At 39.7% G+C, this 18,997-nt stretch overlaps 1 protein-coding gene across 2 annotated transcripts in view; it reads right to left on the bottom strand.

Annotated features, from left to right (window-relative positions):
* SOBP (sine oculis binding protein homolog) overlaps window positions 1-18,997 on the bottom strand; it is a 135,941-nt gene that overhangs the window by 101,201 nt on the left and 15,743 nt on the right. For both annotated transcript variants that reach the window (XM_073336934.1, XM_073336933.1), the window contains exon 4: window positions 7,589-7,740. In XM_073336934.1, the coding sequence (XP_073193035.1) occupies window positions 7,589-7,740 (152 nt within the window). The remainder of the gene's footprint in view (window positions 1-7,588; window positions 7,741-18,997) is intronic.

The raw sequence follows: 18,997 nt of genomic DNA, 5'->3' as shown, positions 1-18,997 counted from the left end.
TCATAATTAACACATTCATCTCTATATAACCAAAGTAGCCAGAATGCAATATGACCTGAGATAATGTGATTTGGTGGTTAAAATTAAAAGCAAACACAGCTTTTAATTGGATTGCATACCTGCTAGTAATTCAGACAATGGGAACTTGATTCAAATTTATGGTATTAAATGGCAGCAGATGGACAGTAAAATGTCCATTGTTTGCAAACTGATGTGCACAGCCTGGCTGGCCAACTACCTTCATTAAGCCATTGGTGGCCTCAGTCAGGTGCTGGTGCATTTCTTCATGAGAGATGCTAACGCATTATACTTTCATGTTGATAAGCATGGGGAGATAATGAGTGATGGTACCAATGGGTTAATTTGGGATTTCACTCCTCTCTTCTAATCACAAGTAGAATCTTAGCCCCTTGGAAAGGGTTTTATCTGACTTCTGATCTTGTTAATTTAATAAATAAAAAAGCTGTAAATGAGATCTAGAGGGAAATAATCCCCACCCATCTTGATGACCCCACGCATCACTTGGTGGGACAGGAATTGCCTCATACCTCAGTAATCTGCTCCATTTTGGGATGCACTGTTCCAGACCTTTGGTCCCTATCCTGTGGAGCCTTCTACACTCCCACAGGCTCTTAATCTATTCTGCTCATGACGATTTTCTTCTCCCCTCTCTCCAGAGATTTAATCAAAAAGCTTGCAGTCATCCCCCACATTTTAAAATATTTCCTCTCCAAACCCAGTTTCCTATCTGCATTTGTTCATCAGTATTATATTATATCCTAACATAGCAATGGAGAGTAGTTTGGTTCCCCAGAGCCTTAGGAAGAATCCTTTGTTTCCTATAATGAACTGGAAACCCTGCTCTCTCTCTCTGTAAAGCAGCATCCCCAGTAGAAGCAAGACTGTGAACTACTTCTTAAATTACACTTCCCTACAAAATTTGTAAAGCCAAGCAACTGCAATTCCATGCTAACTGGGCAGACCACCTGCACTACTGTGACCTTTCTCAATACCTAAGTAAAACAAGGTGAATCGGCAGGAAAAATATTGATTTGCTGTTCATATTCCCACGTGTTTCAAAGCTTATGTTAGAAAAGGAACCTTAAAATGTTAAACCTGAGCTTTTTAATGTCAGGGGACATTAACTGCATTATATCTAGTGAAACAATTTCCAAAATTTTCATGAATGATAGTCACTTCACAAATAAAATTGTACAGATGTCTGGGGAAAAAAGGGAGCAGACAATTTTGTCATTATTCTTTGACTTAATAGCAAGATTGTTAAATATTTCTGATGCAGTTAGGCTGCATAATTAAGCCTGAAATCAAGAGAACTTTCTCTGACAATTTTCAGTATTAATTTGGGGGCAAACAATAGTCTGTTTACTTAGAGTTCTGTGTATTTTAATCATATAGTGGTATACATTAATTAGCCAACACAATTTGAAAGTGAAAAGAATTATCTAATGTAATATTACTCAGCACTAGATAAATGTGTATTACTTTTGACAGCCCCAATTGTTTTGCTGACACTAATTCTCAGTACACAACTGAGACAAAAATTTCCATAGTACAAAATGCATCATCTTCAGCATTTCATTCCAATGCTACAATGGAAATACCACTTGCCATTCCTTCCACCTTGAAGTGGCGGGAGGAGTAAAGCTAGATTCTCTCTTGTAGAATGATGCCATGTTTGCATGAGGGATGTCTGACTCCTCTGTCTCCTGAATGTATTACAGCCCTCTGGGAGATATGTTTTTAATGCCATATGAGCCTCACTAGGCAAGTTACCTGGCTACCTGTGCTACTGATTCATTTCAGGTATTGTAGATCAGTATTCCGCACAAGGAGAGAAAATTATAATTATTTCCATTTCCTTGTGCAACAAACTTTTAGTTTTTGATTTATGTTTCTTTGTTTGTTTGTAGAAGTGAGATTTGATTACGCTGTAAACAAAAACATTTATCATCTTTTTTTCCTGATTGTAAGGCAGTGCAAAGCAGCAACAAGGTCAAGTGTAATAAACTGCCTGACAATTTTGCACTCACTCTCTCTCCAATACCCTAGTCAAATCAAGAAAATCAGTCTCTAACATATCTATGTATGGATCTCGTAACCTGTATGAATTCAGTCTTCATTCTAGGTAGAGCCATTGGGTCATAATAAATTTGTTTTCTGACCCATTGATTCAATAAACTAATTTTAAAAATTAATCTTCTCAGGCTTCAGACTCAGTGGTCTAATTATGAATTCAATATTTTCTTTAAATGTAATATCCTGAAACTTGTGGGCCAGTGGGTTTGCAATGTGCTGCTGTGATTCTTGGACTTACATTGGCTAGTCGATAGAATGAAATCTATAAGGAAGGGAGCACTGGAACAGCTTTAACCCTAAATCTGTTCATTTACAAACAGTAGGATGAAAAACTCCCTTTCTTGCAACATTGCTTTTAATTGGTATTATTATGCACAACAGGTTATCATTATGCACTAGTTCACGGTGTACATTTGACTATGTATAGCAGACAAAACAGGAACAAGAGTTCAGATGCAGAAACAATCTAAACGTTTAATCTCTCTGCCTAAAGGGGTAGAAAAAATACGGAACTTTCTTTTATTCATTTATTATTAGTAATTTAGACAAGAGTCATATTGTGGTTGGGTCTCACTATATTTATCTGTCATATATACCTGCACTGCTGCTGGAGCACAAGGTTGAGGATTGCTACCCAGGTGTTGCTGTTCTAAAAGCCCTCTGTGACAAAATTCATGGAGAATCAATACATACCTATGACTTGGGCATACAGCAATGTAAGTCCATTCTATAGTCTTGCAATGATTCCTGTTATCCAGACCATTGCAACTCTTGGCAGGAATGGTACATGTGAGGGTGCAGGTGGTGTTGTAGTGTGCATGCAACTATGCACCTCCAACATACAGCTGCACATTAATGGTGCTTTTGTAGAGTTTGTGTGCCTTCCTTATAGATTTCATTCAATAGGGTGCTTTCAGCTGGTTTCCTCCCAGACTTTAAGCCAACTGGGAATTTGTAAAGAGAGCAGCACATCAGAGCCTACATTTGCCAAATGTATTGGAGAGGATTTTTGTTTTATTTAAATGCTGAGATAATCTTAATTCTATATGCAGCAATTGGTATTAAGATGTGTATAACTTGCATCATTATTTTATAATGTTTTGAGACATGAATGATGATTTATTCTTTACTGTTTGAACAGTCCTACAGTTTTAAGCAAGTGCTTATTATAGCAGTTCTTAGCCAGGGTGGGAGCGGGGAAGACTGCTTAATGCAATCCATTAGGAAATTCAAGCCTTAAATGAAATGACCACAAAGTCCTATCAGCTCACTGAAATACAGCAGCTGTACATATTTATTGTAATACAACACTATATTGTTGCAAAGATATGCTGTTTAAAACATGCATAAGGCAGGTGAAATGTGACCATTTTACTCCTGTTTGAAAAATGAGAAGCTGTAGAGTGGTGTAACTTTTCAAATACATAAATAAACATTAGACTCGTGGAGAAGACAGGTACATGGCCAGACTAGTAATAAGAGTTTAAAAGGTCATTGGGTATACCTGAAACTTTTGCAGCCTTGTTACTTGTAAATACCAGGAAAGGTGAAGAGCTGTTTAAACTAAAAGACAATGTTGGCACACGAGTAAATGGATATAAACTGACCATGAACAAATTCAGGCCAGAAATTGGATGAAGGTTTCTAACCATTAGAGGAGTGAAGTTCTGGAACTGCCTCCCAGTAGGAATTCTGGGGGCAAACAACGTAATGAGTTTAAAGAGAGGGCTGACAAATTTATGAGTGGGATTGCATGATGGGGTAGCTTGTGATGTGCGGAGCAGGGCAAAACTTGAGAGCCGTGGGGGTCCCTTCCAGTTTATGTTTTATGGCAGGACTTCAGCCAGTCACCTGTAGGGGTCAGGAAGGGATGTTTTTCCCTGCAATGTATTCTGTGGGGTTTTTGGTCTCCTTCCTCTGAAGCATCAGGGATGGCCATCATGGCAGACAGGACACTGGACAGCGTGGGAGAGTGCTCTCAGTAAGCATTCTCTCTCAGGTGCTTGGCTGGCTGGCTGGCTCTTGCTCACATGCTCAGCATCTAGCTGATCACCTTAAGAGGGGTCAGGAAGGAATTTTCCCCCAGGCCAGATTGGCAGTGACCTTGGGGATTTTCACCTTCCTCTGCAGCGCACAGAATGCGTCTCTTGCTGGGATTAACTGAGGATATCTCATTAATCAATTCCTTGCAATTGCAGGGGCATAGGGCATTGGTCCACCTCAGTCCCTCCTATTCTCTGCCTGCCTTGCACATAACAATAGTCTTCTGCGGGCTGTGATCCTTTGGTCTAATTTTGGTTGTTGGGTTAGGTGTACAGGTGCTGAGTGATACCGTGGGCTAATGGGAGTGCTTAATTTGTAATGAAAGAGATGCTGAAACTCAAACAATTAACTTCCAGGGATCAAGCGATTTTTTTTTTTTTTAACTTTCATAACTGACATGGCAAGCCCAGAGGTGCCAGGGCTCAAGCCTCGACACAAATTAAGCACTGGCTCATGGTATGCACAAGGTCACACTAGATGATCTGGTGGACCCTTCTGGCCTTAAACTCTATGACTTTGATCTTGTGCCGTGTTTCTCAAAATCCTGTTCTATTAGCTAGAGTGAAGTGAAAAATAATAAGGGCCTGCTGAACTCTACTGAACCTGCCTAACTTCAATAGCAGCATTAAAATTCCCTGAGTATTGCATCCTGTGCTTGTTCATATGGAACACCATGAATATAGAGGTGATAGAAAGTTCTAGATTTAAAATAATGTGTGGGCCAGGTTCAGGTCTCAGATTCACTCATGCAGCCACAGGCTCTCACAGGTGTAACCAAGGGCGGAATTTGGTCCTTTAACTTAAAGAAGGCTTTTAAGCAATGATCCAAATGCTGTCAATTGTGTTGCCTTGCCATGTCTTAATTCCTCAAGGCAAATGGGAAAGTAGGACACATGTTGATCCTTAATATTTACAGAAGAAAATCAGTTACTGTTGTGACCTATTTGAGAAAAGCGTAGAGCAATTTATTGTGGTGAAATGTGCATTTAAAAGAATAAGAACTTCTTTTGTTCTTGAGATCTATAGAAAAGGCTTAGAGGTATGCAGAGGTTTCTGTCTGAGGAGAGATTCAAAATATTTGGGACTGTTTAGTTTACAGAGGAGACAAACAGAGATGATATGATAACATATCTGATGCAAAGAATGAATGATACAAAGAAGGTATATTGGGCACTTCCCTTTACCCTTTCCTATAATACATGAACAAGGGAACATCCAACAAAACTGACAGGCAACAAATTTAAAGCTGGTAAAGGGAATATTTATTTACATAATACATGATTAATCTGTCTCTCTTATGGCCACAAAATATAATTGGATCCTATTTTCTTAGTCATAACAGGATGACACACTGATATGGATAATGACAACATCCATAATTACATTAAGTAGAATCTTTTTAAAAGGTTTTTTAGATGGGATATAAGCCCCCTGCTTCATGGCATAAGCCAAAGACTAACACATGGGTTTTAGGCCCCACTGTGGATTAGTAATTCCATAATTGTCCTCTACAGGATTTCTTGCCCCTTCCCCTAATGCATCTGGTACTGGCCTCTGTCAGACATACAGTACTGCGCTAGATGGACAACGGGCAATTCCTATGTTCCTGTGTGCTTCCTTGCTCAAGTAAATCCTGTCACTGGAAGCCAGGGGAGTTGCAGCTGAATAAGGAGTGCAGGACTGGATCCTTCATTACCCCAGAGAGCTTACAGCATGTGTGGCGTGCGCACACACACAGAGGGGTACTTCACTGTCCACGATCTGAACATCCAATTCTAAAAATCATCTTACATGAAAGAAATTTACTATTTTCATGTCAAAATGTGGAGTATTTTCGGTGCATTTCTCCCTACCCACCCCACATCCTCCAAATAAAAAGAGATAAACACTACACTTCACAGAAGCTTCCACATGATTGTTTAACTTGCCTATCTGCTCCAGTAAACATTATGAGCTTGATTCTCAAAGACTGCCACTAAAATTCCACTCTGCTGATTTTTACAACCTAATTCTTTACTTTTTTTTTTTTTTTGGGGGGGGGGGGGGAGAATGATGTGACCCAAATTTATAAAGGAGGGTAATTTGAAGCTACAATGTTTCTTGCATCTAAAATCCATTTTTTTTACTATAGATTCAAATATCAGATTGGGGGAGGGGGGATTATTTTTAAGATGACAGACTTCAAATGTTCTGCAGCACAAGGGTAAAATATGTAGGTTTAAGAAACAAAAATGTGAAGGATTTTATGAATAAATAAAGCTGTCTAGATCAATGAGTCTCACCCAAGGACTCCTCTATTACACTAACAAGTATCAAACTGCCATAGCTATTTTTAAAAAAAAGAAAAGGAGGACTTGTGGCACCTTAGAGACTAACCAATTTATTAGAGCATAAGCTTTCGTGAGCTACAGCTCACTTCTTCAGATGTTCACTTTCTTCAGCTGTAGCTCACGAAAGCTTATGCTCTAATAAATTGGTTAGTCTCTAAGGTGCCACAAGTCCTCCTTTTCTTTTTGCGAATACAGACTAACACGGCTGTTACTCTGATAGCTATTTTTGTAACAATTAAAAGTTGGTGTGTTTTGCAGCGGTGTTCCCTTTTTGTTTTTTAAAACAGAAACACCCTATATTCTGCTGCACAAACCAGCTGCTAAAATAAACTACAGGGCAACTTCAGTCACTGCACTTTACAGATTAGAATAATTTTTGTGTCATTTCACTTTGGGAAACTAAGCCAATATTAGAATTCCATTTTAACTTGAGATAAATGATCTTTCAGATTATTGGAAACATCCTCATGCTATGATAGATGGTTTTGTCACTGCTTACCCCACACAAAACACCAAAATGTCTGAGTTTTTTTAAAGCAATAAGTCCATAATTGTTTACATTTAAAGATAAACTTTAAAAGCATGAAACTAAGGTCCTGATCCAAAGCTCACTGAAGTCAATGGAAAGACTCCCATTGCCTTCACTGCACTTTGGGTCAGGCCCTAACTGCATATGCCATCGCCAGTGATCCTGCTGCTACTGAAATCAATGACAAAACTTCTCTTGACTTCAGCTGCACAAGATATAGCCACCTACCAAAAGTAAGACTTGTAGTTCTACCTCCCTATACACAGCTATGAAGATCCCTCCCCTAGTCTTACACATAGAGCAAATATAATAAGATTCCAGAGCAGAACCATAATTCTTATTTTATAGTGCATTATTAGTATAGTCTAATTAAATTCATCCACCCTCACAAAACTCAGGCATCAAGCTGAGGGAAACTGAGAAAACAGGTTACACATTAGTAAGGGGTGATAGTCCAACAGACAATACATATGGAAAGGTAAAGGGAACAGACAAAACCATAAGAACCAAAAAAAATATTTTTTGCTAGCTATGAAATGAAACCTGAGCTAGGCCTGTGTAGAGTTACATCTTTCTTTGGCTCTCTTACCTTGTTTCTCTTGAAGTATGCTCTTCGGCAAGCTGCAAAGCACTTCTCACTGCAGAAGCATTTCACTTCACTTCCCATACTCAGGGAATAGCGCTTGATTCCCACTTTCTGGCACCAGGCACACATTATTTGTACATTTGACACATCATCTTCTACAACAAAAATATAAAAATAATGTTTATATCAGATGCAAACACCAGACATCTATGCACTTAACCTCAGAACTCTATTGCAGTAACTTTGCCTTCCTCACTCTTTGTGAGCAGAAAGAGGCAGGCTTGTGATTAACTACTTGTTCCCTAGGCAGCTGGTAGCCTGTGCCAATCAGACCAGGAGACTGGCAGAACTTCTGAGATGGATGGAAAAGGTTATCTTAAAAAATGATGCATCACTGAAAAGCTCTGGAGGGCCTTTCGGCTTTTTAGCATGTTTAAGAAAGTGCCTAACTGTATTTTTTAAGCCAGTAACCAACATTAAAGACCAATGTAACTAATGCTGTTATATTCCCGTTACTTAAAATCCATTATCAAGAGCCTCGGAAAAATTCTGCTCAGCAACTAGATGATAAAATACTCATGGAAGCTACTGCACCAGAGCAATGTAATGAGGGCCTTTACAAACAGGATTCTAAATGGAATGTGAGGAAGGAAAAGGAAATATCCCATTTGGGTGTTGATTCCAAATAATGACTAGAAGAGAATGGGAGGAGGTTTTCTCTGAGTAAGACTGACACAAAAATACATATTTGAATGAGAGGGGAGTTGCCTAATTGTGACCCTAAAATCTCCAAAGCAATTCTTATTATGGTTGAGTACATTTGAACTCACCAAAAGTTCTCTAAGATGTGCTATTTGACCCTGTTTTGAGTTCTTCTGACATGTACGTGGAGATTTAACTTTTTAATATTTACATTAATTTTGGTGTTATTTCCCTGAATTTTAGGGAGATCATTTCAATCATTCAAAAGAAAGTGAGTGCAGCTTTGTACTCAATGCCATTTTCCTCACCTCATAGTCCTCATCCTCTTTCCAGTATTCTTCCTGTCTCTATTCTAATTTGATAAATATTTTCTAGCAACCATCTTGTACTGATTTAACCATTTCAGTTCTCTGGAGCCTCCAACTTCTTTCCCCAATTACATTCTTTGCCACTAGCTCTTTGTGCTGTTACCTACAGTTGTTTCTGTCTATCTAGAGTATGGAAGTACCTAGACTGTTGCTTTAAATTGGATTCATATAGTCAAGTGCAAGAAAATTCCCCATAATAATAAGGCTTACACAGCACTTTTCATCTTCAAATCCTGGCAACGCTACTGTGAGATCTGTGAGGTCTTATCCCCATTTTATGGAAGGAGAAACTGAACAGTTAAGTTACTCGTACAAAGCAATACAATAAATCAATGGCAAACCCATGATTTAGAACTAAGGATTCTATTCTTATATCCAGTCCATTAGACAACATGACTTTTCAGTCACTGATATTAACTATTGTCTGGTTTCTGCGGGGGGGAAATCCCCAAAAGATTAATTGTTAAAGCAATTTTCAGTCCAGGAGTGATGGGAAGTTCATGATTCAGAGAGCCAGCCATGCAGTCATCCCATTTCCCTGTAAAGGATTTGTTTTGAAGCAATGCTGTCATCATTCTGCAAAATTATTGGCAAACTAATTTTTAGTCGAGTGATTTGGCTCCTTCCCCTGGCTATCGTAACTCAGAACTACATGCTGCATTTTATTCACCTTAGCAGAGTAAATACTGCCAGTTTAATAATGTTTTTCCTTCCACAAATTGTGTTGTGCTTTATAGTTACAAATAAAATTGTACAATGTAAAAAACTTGACCTTTTAATTTGAATCAGACTGTACACCTTTAAAACTATATTGAAGGCCAAGCCATAATGTAGATTTGTGTTTAATATGCTATAATTATGACATTTTAGCACTTACTCTTTAGAGTGGGATTTGCCAAAATCTCATACATGTTCTAACATATTTGACATCAACGGAAATCAAATTACTTTGGGCCAAATTATAGCCAGCCACGCATGGGATCAAGAAGCTCACACTGGGGGCAGTTATAATTTTGGCTGCAGGATGCTTTGGAGTGCAGACTGGCAATAGGAGCTGCCTAGCGTTGTCATGGCCCCGGGCCTCCCCTGTGAACCAGCAGAGCTGTATTGGCAGCAGTACTAAGTACATCTATTCAAATGTGAGTCAAGAAGCTCTTTCCATCATGCTCCCCCACTGAGGGCAGTTTGCCTTAGAAAGGGCATTGTTTCTGAGAGAGTACAACTCCTTTCCCACCTTAGTGAACCTGTTCCTTTTAGAAGGCATCATTTTGCCCCGTTGAATTTACCTGGCAAGAGAAGAGCCGGGGAAGCAATAAAAACAAAGAGAAACCTCTTGCACCTGAAAACAGTAATGTGCAACATTAAAGTCACTGAATGTACTTCATATTTTCCCCTACCAATTTAAGAGTATTAACTCTTAGATTGTTCTACAATGCCCGAAAATGGAAGAGGTGCGGATGCTCCCTTTTGCAACAACCTTCATTAATGCAGAGAAGAGCTGAAAAGGGAACTCACCACCTGAGAGCAGAACTTACTTTCAAAGAGGCTAATTGCTGGGAGCACTCACTTCCAAAGTAGATAGGTGTTCTGTAACAATGTGGACTTAAAGAATGAGCACAAAATTCCAAAACATGAGTTTTGAAACTATTCCATAGTGTGGGCCACATCTTAATAGAGAGAATGTCTCCTGGACCACTCACCCACCTGTCTGTGAACAAACACACTCTCGCTGGTGATCAGGAAGATCACCTATCCACCCATTTACAATCACATAACATCCTTGTGGCAACAACAGCAATTGTTCCCACGAGAAAAGTAACCCTGGGGGGCTCAGTTGTACTCTGTTTTTTTGCAGCCATGCAGGTGGAGTAAGGCTCTCCTGTACCTCCTTGTGGGGCCACGTAAGGCCTTGCATTCAGCTCCTGGCAGAGAGGGAAGAATAGGAGCTGCCCACTCCCATATATATACTGTCCTCCTCTGTCTTAAATAAATCCCACTACAAGCTGCCCATCAAAACTAGCTGGGTACAAGGTGGGAGTGAATGCTTCATCCGTAAAGGACTAGTAAAACACTCCCACGCTCCAAACAGCAGTGGTGGAACTGTGGCTCAGGGATCTCTGAAGCACATGTCTCCTGGGACAGTGCAGCTAAGGCATCACCCTTTGCTCAGGGCTATACCTTAAGGCATAATCTTACCCTAAGAAAGTATATAATGTATTTTTAACTTCTCTTAATGCAATTTACCAGGTGGAAATAAGTAAGTAAAGGAGCCAGTGCCATGTGATCAGCTCTCCATGGACCACCAATGGGTGGGCCACAGACCACAGTCAGAGAATCTCGGTTCTAAAACAATGTATTTCTTTAGCTTTGAGCGAATAGGGCTGACAGATAAAGGTACACAGGATAAAATCAGGACAGGTGCAGAGCCAAGTGCTGTGGCTTATGTGGCAGGATATGTGGATGAAAGCTGGGGGCCAGATTAAAGTTCCTGATTTGTGCACATATTTTCTTCTTCTTCTTCTTTAGTTACAAGACTGTATTGAGCTTGTGAAAATATTTAATAGGAACCTTACATGACAGTATATTAACCTTAATGGTTGAACAAGTAGAGTACAACTTTTAAAACAGCTAATAGTTCAGCCACTTCTGTAATTATAAACCAAAGGCACTGAGAAATAAACCAAAAAATATCAATTAAGGTTTTGTATAGTAAGAAACAGAGTTTGGTTGTTTGGTTTTTTTTGTCTTATTCTAAAAAGAAACTGGAATGCTCCAAAAACTGTAGTTTAAGTCTTCCATAGAAGTCAAGATTCCCATAACTTTTTCACAGACCTTCATTTCATACTAAGACTAAATTCTTCAGAATTATATTTACCAGATACTTGCCCTTCTGTTAGAAAAATGTATCAATATATAGTATCTAGCACACTCAGTGACAAGAGTTTACAGCAAGAACGCAGAAAAGAAGGGACTCTAAAACTGAACATGTTCAGGAGGCTTGTCTACCCTCAATCTTTTCCAAGATTCTTTTATATGATTACATTAGGCCAGGTCTACAATGAGCATTTTTCCAGTGTAACTATACCAGTATATTATACTGACAAAGTGCTCCTCGTATGGACACAATGTATGCTGTCAAAACTGCATTTTGTATCAGTCTCGTTTATTTCAGACCACTTGTGCAAAATATGCTATCCTAGCAAAACCACAATTTTGCCAGCATGACTGCATCTACGCTTGTGGCTTTTGTGAGTACAGCTCTGTTGGTCAGGAATCACACCTCAGAGCACCCCTGACTGACACAGGTATGATAGTAACGTCCGTAGTGCAGATATGGCCTTCATATCATCATATTTTACAGTTGGTAAGACAAAGATAAAGTTAATTTTGGAAACTCTTCGATTGTTTTGCCAACTCTGTATTACTCCCGTGGGGTCCATTCCTGCCAGGTGTTTAGCACCTCTTTAGAGGTGCTGAGCAATACCACTATACTTTACACTCAACATTTATCAAAGGTAATGACAGTATTCACAGGCATCAGACAAGCAAGACTTAGCACAAAGTAAGTAGTAACAAGTGAGTTTTCAGCAGAACATCCACACGGATGTTTTCTATAAACACACCAGGTATTAGAACCACACATTTATTTCATTTACTGCTCGAGATCTGAATTTCCAGCCTCTATTTTAGTGAGATCTCAGCTCTTCAGAAAAGTTATTCTGGGAGTTCCAATCTTGTGTTTTTCTGCCCCTGGGTTATGCCATTAGGTGCTGAAAGAGTGCTCCCTGCAACTGCTGCACATATAGTGCTTATATACATCTCTTTATGGTTCTTAGCCTCCGTATTTTTCATAATGAACAATGCAATAAGCTCAGTATGTTTTCAGTGTTAAATCATGTTCCCAAAGGGAGCAGTTTGTACAACAAGATAAAATTATCATATTATAATAACTAAATATGCATCAGGCTAGAGCATGCTTCAATTAAGCATCAAAAGTTTGCACTTTAGGTCTTAATTAAGCAGAATGGTGTTGGGGATTTTGTATTGGTTGGTTTTGTTTTTCCCTTCAAACCAATGTGAAGGAGCTATCGAAAATTGTCCTTCTTAAAGCCACCAAGTAGCAGTTTTGGCGAATCCCTGTTCTATATACAGTAGTCATAATATGTGGGGTGGGGGGGAAGGAACAGAAAGTAACCAAGAATAATAAGAGTAAATCCTTTCTTTATAGCTCTGACCCATAATCCAGGCAAACAAGCAAGGCCTATTGTATTAGCAGGATGAATTCCCTAAGATTCTGGTGCTAAATCCTGCTCGTTTTATTCACAGTTTATGACTACAACATTCTAATAATGTTATTTTAAGTTATCCGATCTGCACTTACAACCCTAACTCTAGTTTCAAGAGTTTTGGGAAACTAAATGCAGTTAATGGCCCTGATCCTGCAATGAGCTCTGTGCAGGTGGTCCAAACATTGGCGCTGGAACACTTTTAATAGTGGGGGTGCTGAAAGCCAGCCCCCTTACCCTGTCTGCCCCACCAACCCCCCCAAGCTGGGGCCGGGAGCAGGGCCATGTCTCCGGGAGGGAGGGACCTGGCCAGGGGTAAGGTAGCTGAGGCTGGGGCCACAGCTGGGGGTGGGCCCCGGGCCAGAAATGGAGCCCCAGGAACGGAGTCGGCAGCTGGGACCCTGTGTAAAACCTGGGGGTGCTCCAGCACCCCCCAGCACACCTAGTTCCCGCACCTATAGGTCCAAAGGATTTCATTTCATAAACTCCTTGAACTCCATTCAGCCTGGGGAATTTACAGCCTAGTGAGATTGTAAATTCTTTTAACCTGAACTGTTTTGCAAGAAGAGTTTCTAAACTGGCTAGGGCTATGCAGTTCTGGCACTGAAAGGGTTATGTCTGGAGAAGTAATGTTTTGGACCTGGAACTTAAAAGGTTACATCTGCAGGGACTGAGTAAACTACAGAAGTGGTATCTGTGCTCCAGCACTGAAAGGTTTACACCTGCATGAAATGGTATGGGGAAACTGTACCTGTGATCTGGTACAGAAAGAGCTACATCTTCAGAGAAACCAATGGGAAGAATAGGAGGGGAGCCATGAACTTTGGCATTCCCTGTCCTTCCTGAGTCCCTCTCTTCAGACCTGTTTCCTAGCCTTCCAGGCTCTTTCCCACTCAAGCCTTTCAGTAGCAGTGCCTACTTTCCTTTTCTCTAAAAAGAAAAGGAGGACTTGTGGCACCTTAGAGACTAACAAATTTATTTGAGCATAAGTTTCATGAGCTACAGCTCACTTCATCGGATGCATTCAGTGGAAAATACAATGGGGAGATTTATTTACCTGATCACTCTCCTTACAGTGTGTATGGTAACACCCATTGTTTCATGTTCTCTGTGTATATAAATCTCCCCACAGTATTTTCCATTGAATGCATCCGATGAAGTGAGCTGTAGTTCACGAAAGTTTATGCTCAAATAAATTTGTTAGTCTAAGGTGCCACAAGTCCTCCTTTTCTTTTTGCGGATACAGACTAACACCTGCTACTCTGAAACCTTCCTTTTCTCTGTTTTCCTATTCTTTCTCTCCTCAATGCTCCACCTACAAGCCAGAGGCTTGCCCTTTAAAGGAATTTGGAGCCTAACTACATTTAATGAGCACAAGTGATCTCCTGCTGCATCCTATTAGCCCCTGGCTGGGAGAGAACCATGAATTTTATTTAATTCACTGGGGCACACAGTCAACCTTTTTACCCCTTTTCAAGACTATTTTTTGCAATGAAAAGGACAAAAACTTATTTTTTTAAAGAATGAAATCTTAGATTCTCTAGCATCTAAAGTGTTAAAATCAAACTTTATTAGCTGTACTGGGGCCTGCCAGAATTTACATAATGATTAATTTTGGAGTTCTTCAATCCAAAAACACTAGCTTTCCATTGAGGATAAGCAAATAAAACCAATTTGGATTTTCCATACCAAGCAGCTTTTGGGATAAAATATTCCCAAGTCAGACTCCTCCAAAATAATTTTGCACACTCATATGTTTAAAATGTCTTGTCTGACTAACCTCAATTTAAAAAAAAAAAATCTGGAGGTTTTTCTAGGACATCCATCACCACCATATCTAAGCACTGACCCTGTGACTGGGTGACATGCTTGACAAATTTCAGGTGTTGAAAGCAGCTTTATAAAACAGTTATGAGAGGGAAATCAGAGAAATGGCTTGTAATGGAAAGCTTGTTACAACTGTAGCTGTGTAATCACTACAGTGACTCTATAATGTTTCCTTTTGAAAGTCAATCTCTTGAAGTAGGCAAAATGGTAAAAAAAAATGGTAAAATGGAGTGTCCCAGTTCTTTTAAAAGTTGTTTTGGGAAACCACTGCTTCTCTCTATTTTCTATGCCTGAGTTACGAGGCATATTTTCATATATAGCTCAATAAGAACTGAATGCATAATACAAATGTATACTGGCATGTGGGCAGGTTTTAAGCATGCAAGCACACAGGCACAGATTACAAAAGGAGTGTGGGAACTCCCTTCTTATTCATCACATGCTATTACAGTGCATGTGTGGACTTTACCATTTTCTTTCTGGCACAAAGGAAAAACACTCTGCTGTCCAAAGAGAGCAAAAAGCATTGACATGGTGCTGGAATTAGAGAAGACTGGTAACCAATGGCATGTTAAAACAACATAAAAACAACCTATTATCACTGAAAGCTAGATAATTGTATCTGAAAAAATGAATGTGGATAAATAACAAATAGACACTTATAAAAGCTACATTGATACTACTGGACAGTACATATGTACCACATGGAAATGGTGCAAAAATTCAAGTGGGAACAGGATGCCTGTACACACTAAAGGAATATTAGTTGTCAAATACAAAGGAGGTGAAAACCAGCAATGGTAGCAGGCAGGTACAAATGTCCAGTGTTGGCCCACTGGACAAAATAGCCTAACAAACTCCATCAACACAGCCCTTCCAAATACACACACAATTTTCAGAGACACTGAGTCATTTTGCAACCTTTCTCGATCAGTCTCAGGAGTCCAGAGAAGCCTTTGGTTAATTCCCTTCAGTCATACAGAGAAGAAAATAGATTAATAGACTACAATAATTTCAAACAAAGAAAACAAGAGGAGACGAAGTCAAGTAGTAAGCACAAGAAGAATCATGGTTGTGGACTTGTTAGAAAGTTAAACCTGCAATAGGAAAAATAGTAAAACATTACTCAGATCAGTGTCAAATGAAATCAGAAGAAGGAATAAGAGTTGAAAAATAATGACATGGGAGCCAGAGTACACTAAAATTGAAACCACCTCAGTATATAACATTAGGGCTAGTCCTGCCGCTGTTATTTAAGCAAAACTGCTATTGAGCTGTGCCTGAATAAGGACAGAAGGATTGGGAATACAGCAATGGGACCATGGGGAATTTAGATAGGTAATCTTGGAGTTAATTTTACAACCAAGTTTATAAACCCTGGATAGAAAGCATTTTAAAATTCATCCCAGACTTCTAAATTCTTCCTACAGCATTTGAATCTTGATCATTTTTACAGCACACACTTCTAAAGAGTCCTTAGGGCTAGAACTAATATCTACTTTTATGCATTGCACACTGATGGTACTCCGTTATAATAATAATGAGAATGAGTTATCTAAGTGCACTTGTACTTGTAACAAAATTGTAAACTTCCATTCAAATATCCAGCTCTGATAAATAATATAGCTCATTTCTTTCGAAAATACCTCTCTTAATTATTCATCTTAGCATTCAAACATAACATTTCCTTGTTCCAAGTTTTCTTGACTTTTTTTCAAACATACAGTTTTATAATCTGATTTAATGTCACTTCCAAAATCTAAACATGCTTACTTTACAGGACCCAGATATTAGAAATGCTTTTGTTTGGCCTCAGGAGACCTTACCTCCTTCACTCTGGTATTTTTTGGGCCCCAATAACAGTAATAACAGTTTTGTAGCGTCAGACATTATACATCACTTTTTTTTAAAAAATGCCTTGATTGTTGCAAACCTTTCAGTGCAACAGCAGTCCTTATAATTTTGAAATTACCAAGTGAAGAAATGAGGTGCAGAGGAACAGAGCTGGCACTGTTCTAGGGCTTGGAGGACTTAAGATCCCTCCCAAAAAAATACAAATTATTGTTGTGGGGGTGGGGGGTGAATAGGAGATCATTTTATCCTTGTATTTTTGCCCTTTGGATGCTAGGTCAGCTCAGAAGCAGTCCTCCTTCCCTTTCACTGCTCCCCTTAATGACTGCTTCCCCACTCAGTGCAGCATAGCAGGGAGCCAGCTATTGTTTGAGCAGAGTCAAAGCTACTTAAAATAACTGATTTATTCTGTAAACCAGAGGCATAGAGAAGAGGGTGAGGGAAGGAACATTATTCCCTGCACCTCTATGCATGCCCCAGGCACAACGGCAGTCCTTCTACTGCCCTGCTGCTGCACCCCCTCCCGAAAGGGCCAAGACTCTGCTCCCCTCCCTCACATAGCTGGCCCCACGTGGACTGGTTGGTAGCACACACTGCACCCAATACAAGGGGTGGCACAGTGGCAATGTTCCCCTTTTCTTGTGGAACAACTGTGTTCCAAAAGCTCCCTTTAGGGTGGGGCATCTCTGTACCTCCATTTGGACCATGAGGCCAGGCAATAAGGATCCAATCCAATGTCCATTGAAGTCAGTGGAAAGGTTCCTACAGAATTCAATGGGTTTGGGATTGGATCGAAACTGAGCACATAATCTAATGGGAAATGTTGATGTTGTCAACATATACACACAACTAAAGTGATGGTTCTTTACTTGGCCAGAATTCCATATCTGAGAGAATGAGGAGCTGCAGTCGAAGAACTGTCGAAAGGCACTACCCTTTAGATTGAGAGTCAAAGGAAGTTTTAGATGTACAAGGAATGCTGTAAATGACAATAAGTGACAGCAAAAAGCACTCAAGGATGCAACTCTGGCACCTATAAGCTAAATTCTAGATTGAAGCAATGGCAGAGTAATAGGACTTGGTTGTGTTTGGCTGTAGTGGAACAATTTGGGGTGAGACACAACTGGGATCCTCAAGCTGTTCCGAGTGGCCCACAGAAGAAGCATCGGGTGTTTAGAACTCCATCAGCCCTACAGAGGCACAGAGAGTTCATGCTCCCCACTGTGAGAACCTGGAGAGGGAGAGAGCCAAAGAGAATATCTGGTGTGACTAGAGTACCTGAAACAGTGAAATCTCTACAAGTGTAGAGCCAGTGGGAAGGAAATGTGTTCTCTTGTGCATTTTGGGGCCAGACTCTGCAACCCCTACTCATGTGAATAATCCTATTAGCTGAAAGTGAGAAAATACTATTCAGTGTGTGACTAAAGGCTGCAGAATACAGGTTAGTATATTATATACTAGCATCATGGTTCCAGTACAAATATTATTCTTTTTCTGTAATGTTGCTGGCTGCTATTCCTTGTTCTTTGTTATTTTGACATCATTTGTTATTGTGTAGAAATAAATTCTCTTTTCCTTTTACATTGCTCTGTGGAACACAACATTTTTCTAAGGCTAGGAAGAAGTAATTTTAGTATTGGTATCATGTTGTTTCAATATGCTGTACTTGGGACTAACTTGAATCATCATTCAGAAGCTGCAGGTGGTGCAAAATGCAGCTACCCACCTGTTTGGGGACATTAGCCTCAAGAAGCATATTGCACCACTTCTCTCAAGACTGCACTCACTTCCTGTTTGCTTCCAGGTGCAATTTAAGTTCTTGATGTTGATCTACAAAGCCGTATATGATTAGGGTGCTGGCTGAGTCTGTTTCTTTTCTAACATGCTTCCACAGCAGATCAGGTCAGCTGGGGTATTCTTGGTAATAGTGTCTAGAATTAAATGTCTCGGGGAAGAGTATTCTCAGTGAAGGGCCATCAACTCGGGAATTAATTTCCCACACCAATCTGCCATATCCCAGGACTGTTGCCCTTCTTCAATACACCGGATAAGGCCCACATGTCTTCTCAGGCCTTCTCAGAGGTGTTTATTGTAAGGGGTGAGAGCCTTTAAATGGGAGCTGTTAATATTTGATCAGCTAGTGTTCTATAATTTTTCAGTTTTGTACATGCACACTTGTACCTGGGGTAAAATTTTTAAAAGCACCCTAGTATTTTATTAAGTTAATATTAAAAGTTGAACAGCTGAGAGGTGAGGTGAATTTGGGCAGGCTATTTAAAACTCTTTGGGTTTTCATTTGGTTTGAAAAAAAAAATCATATTTATTGCATAGTGAACACTTGGGGGAAAAGATAACTTTGTTACATATTCAATACTCCA

The sequence above is a fragment of the Lepidochelys kempii genome, chromosome 3, assembly GCF_965140265.1.
Source record: "Lepidochelys kempii isolate rLepKem1 chromosome 3, rLepKem1.hap2, whole genome shotgun sequence".
Lineage (NCBI taxonomy): Eukaryota > Metazoa > Chordata > Testudines > Cheloniidae > Lepidochelys > Lepidochelys kempii.
The sequence above is the reverse complement of the archived record's forward strand: the minus strand, read 5'-3'. Positions and strand labels throughout refer to the sequence as shown.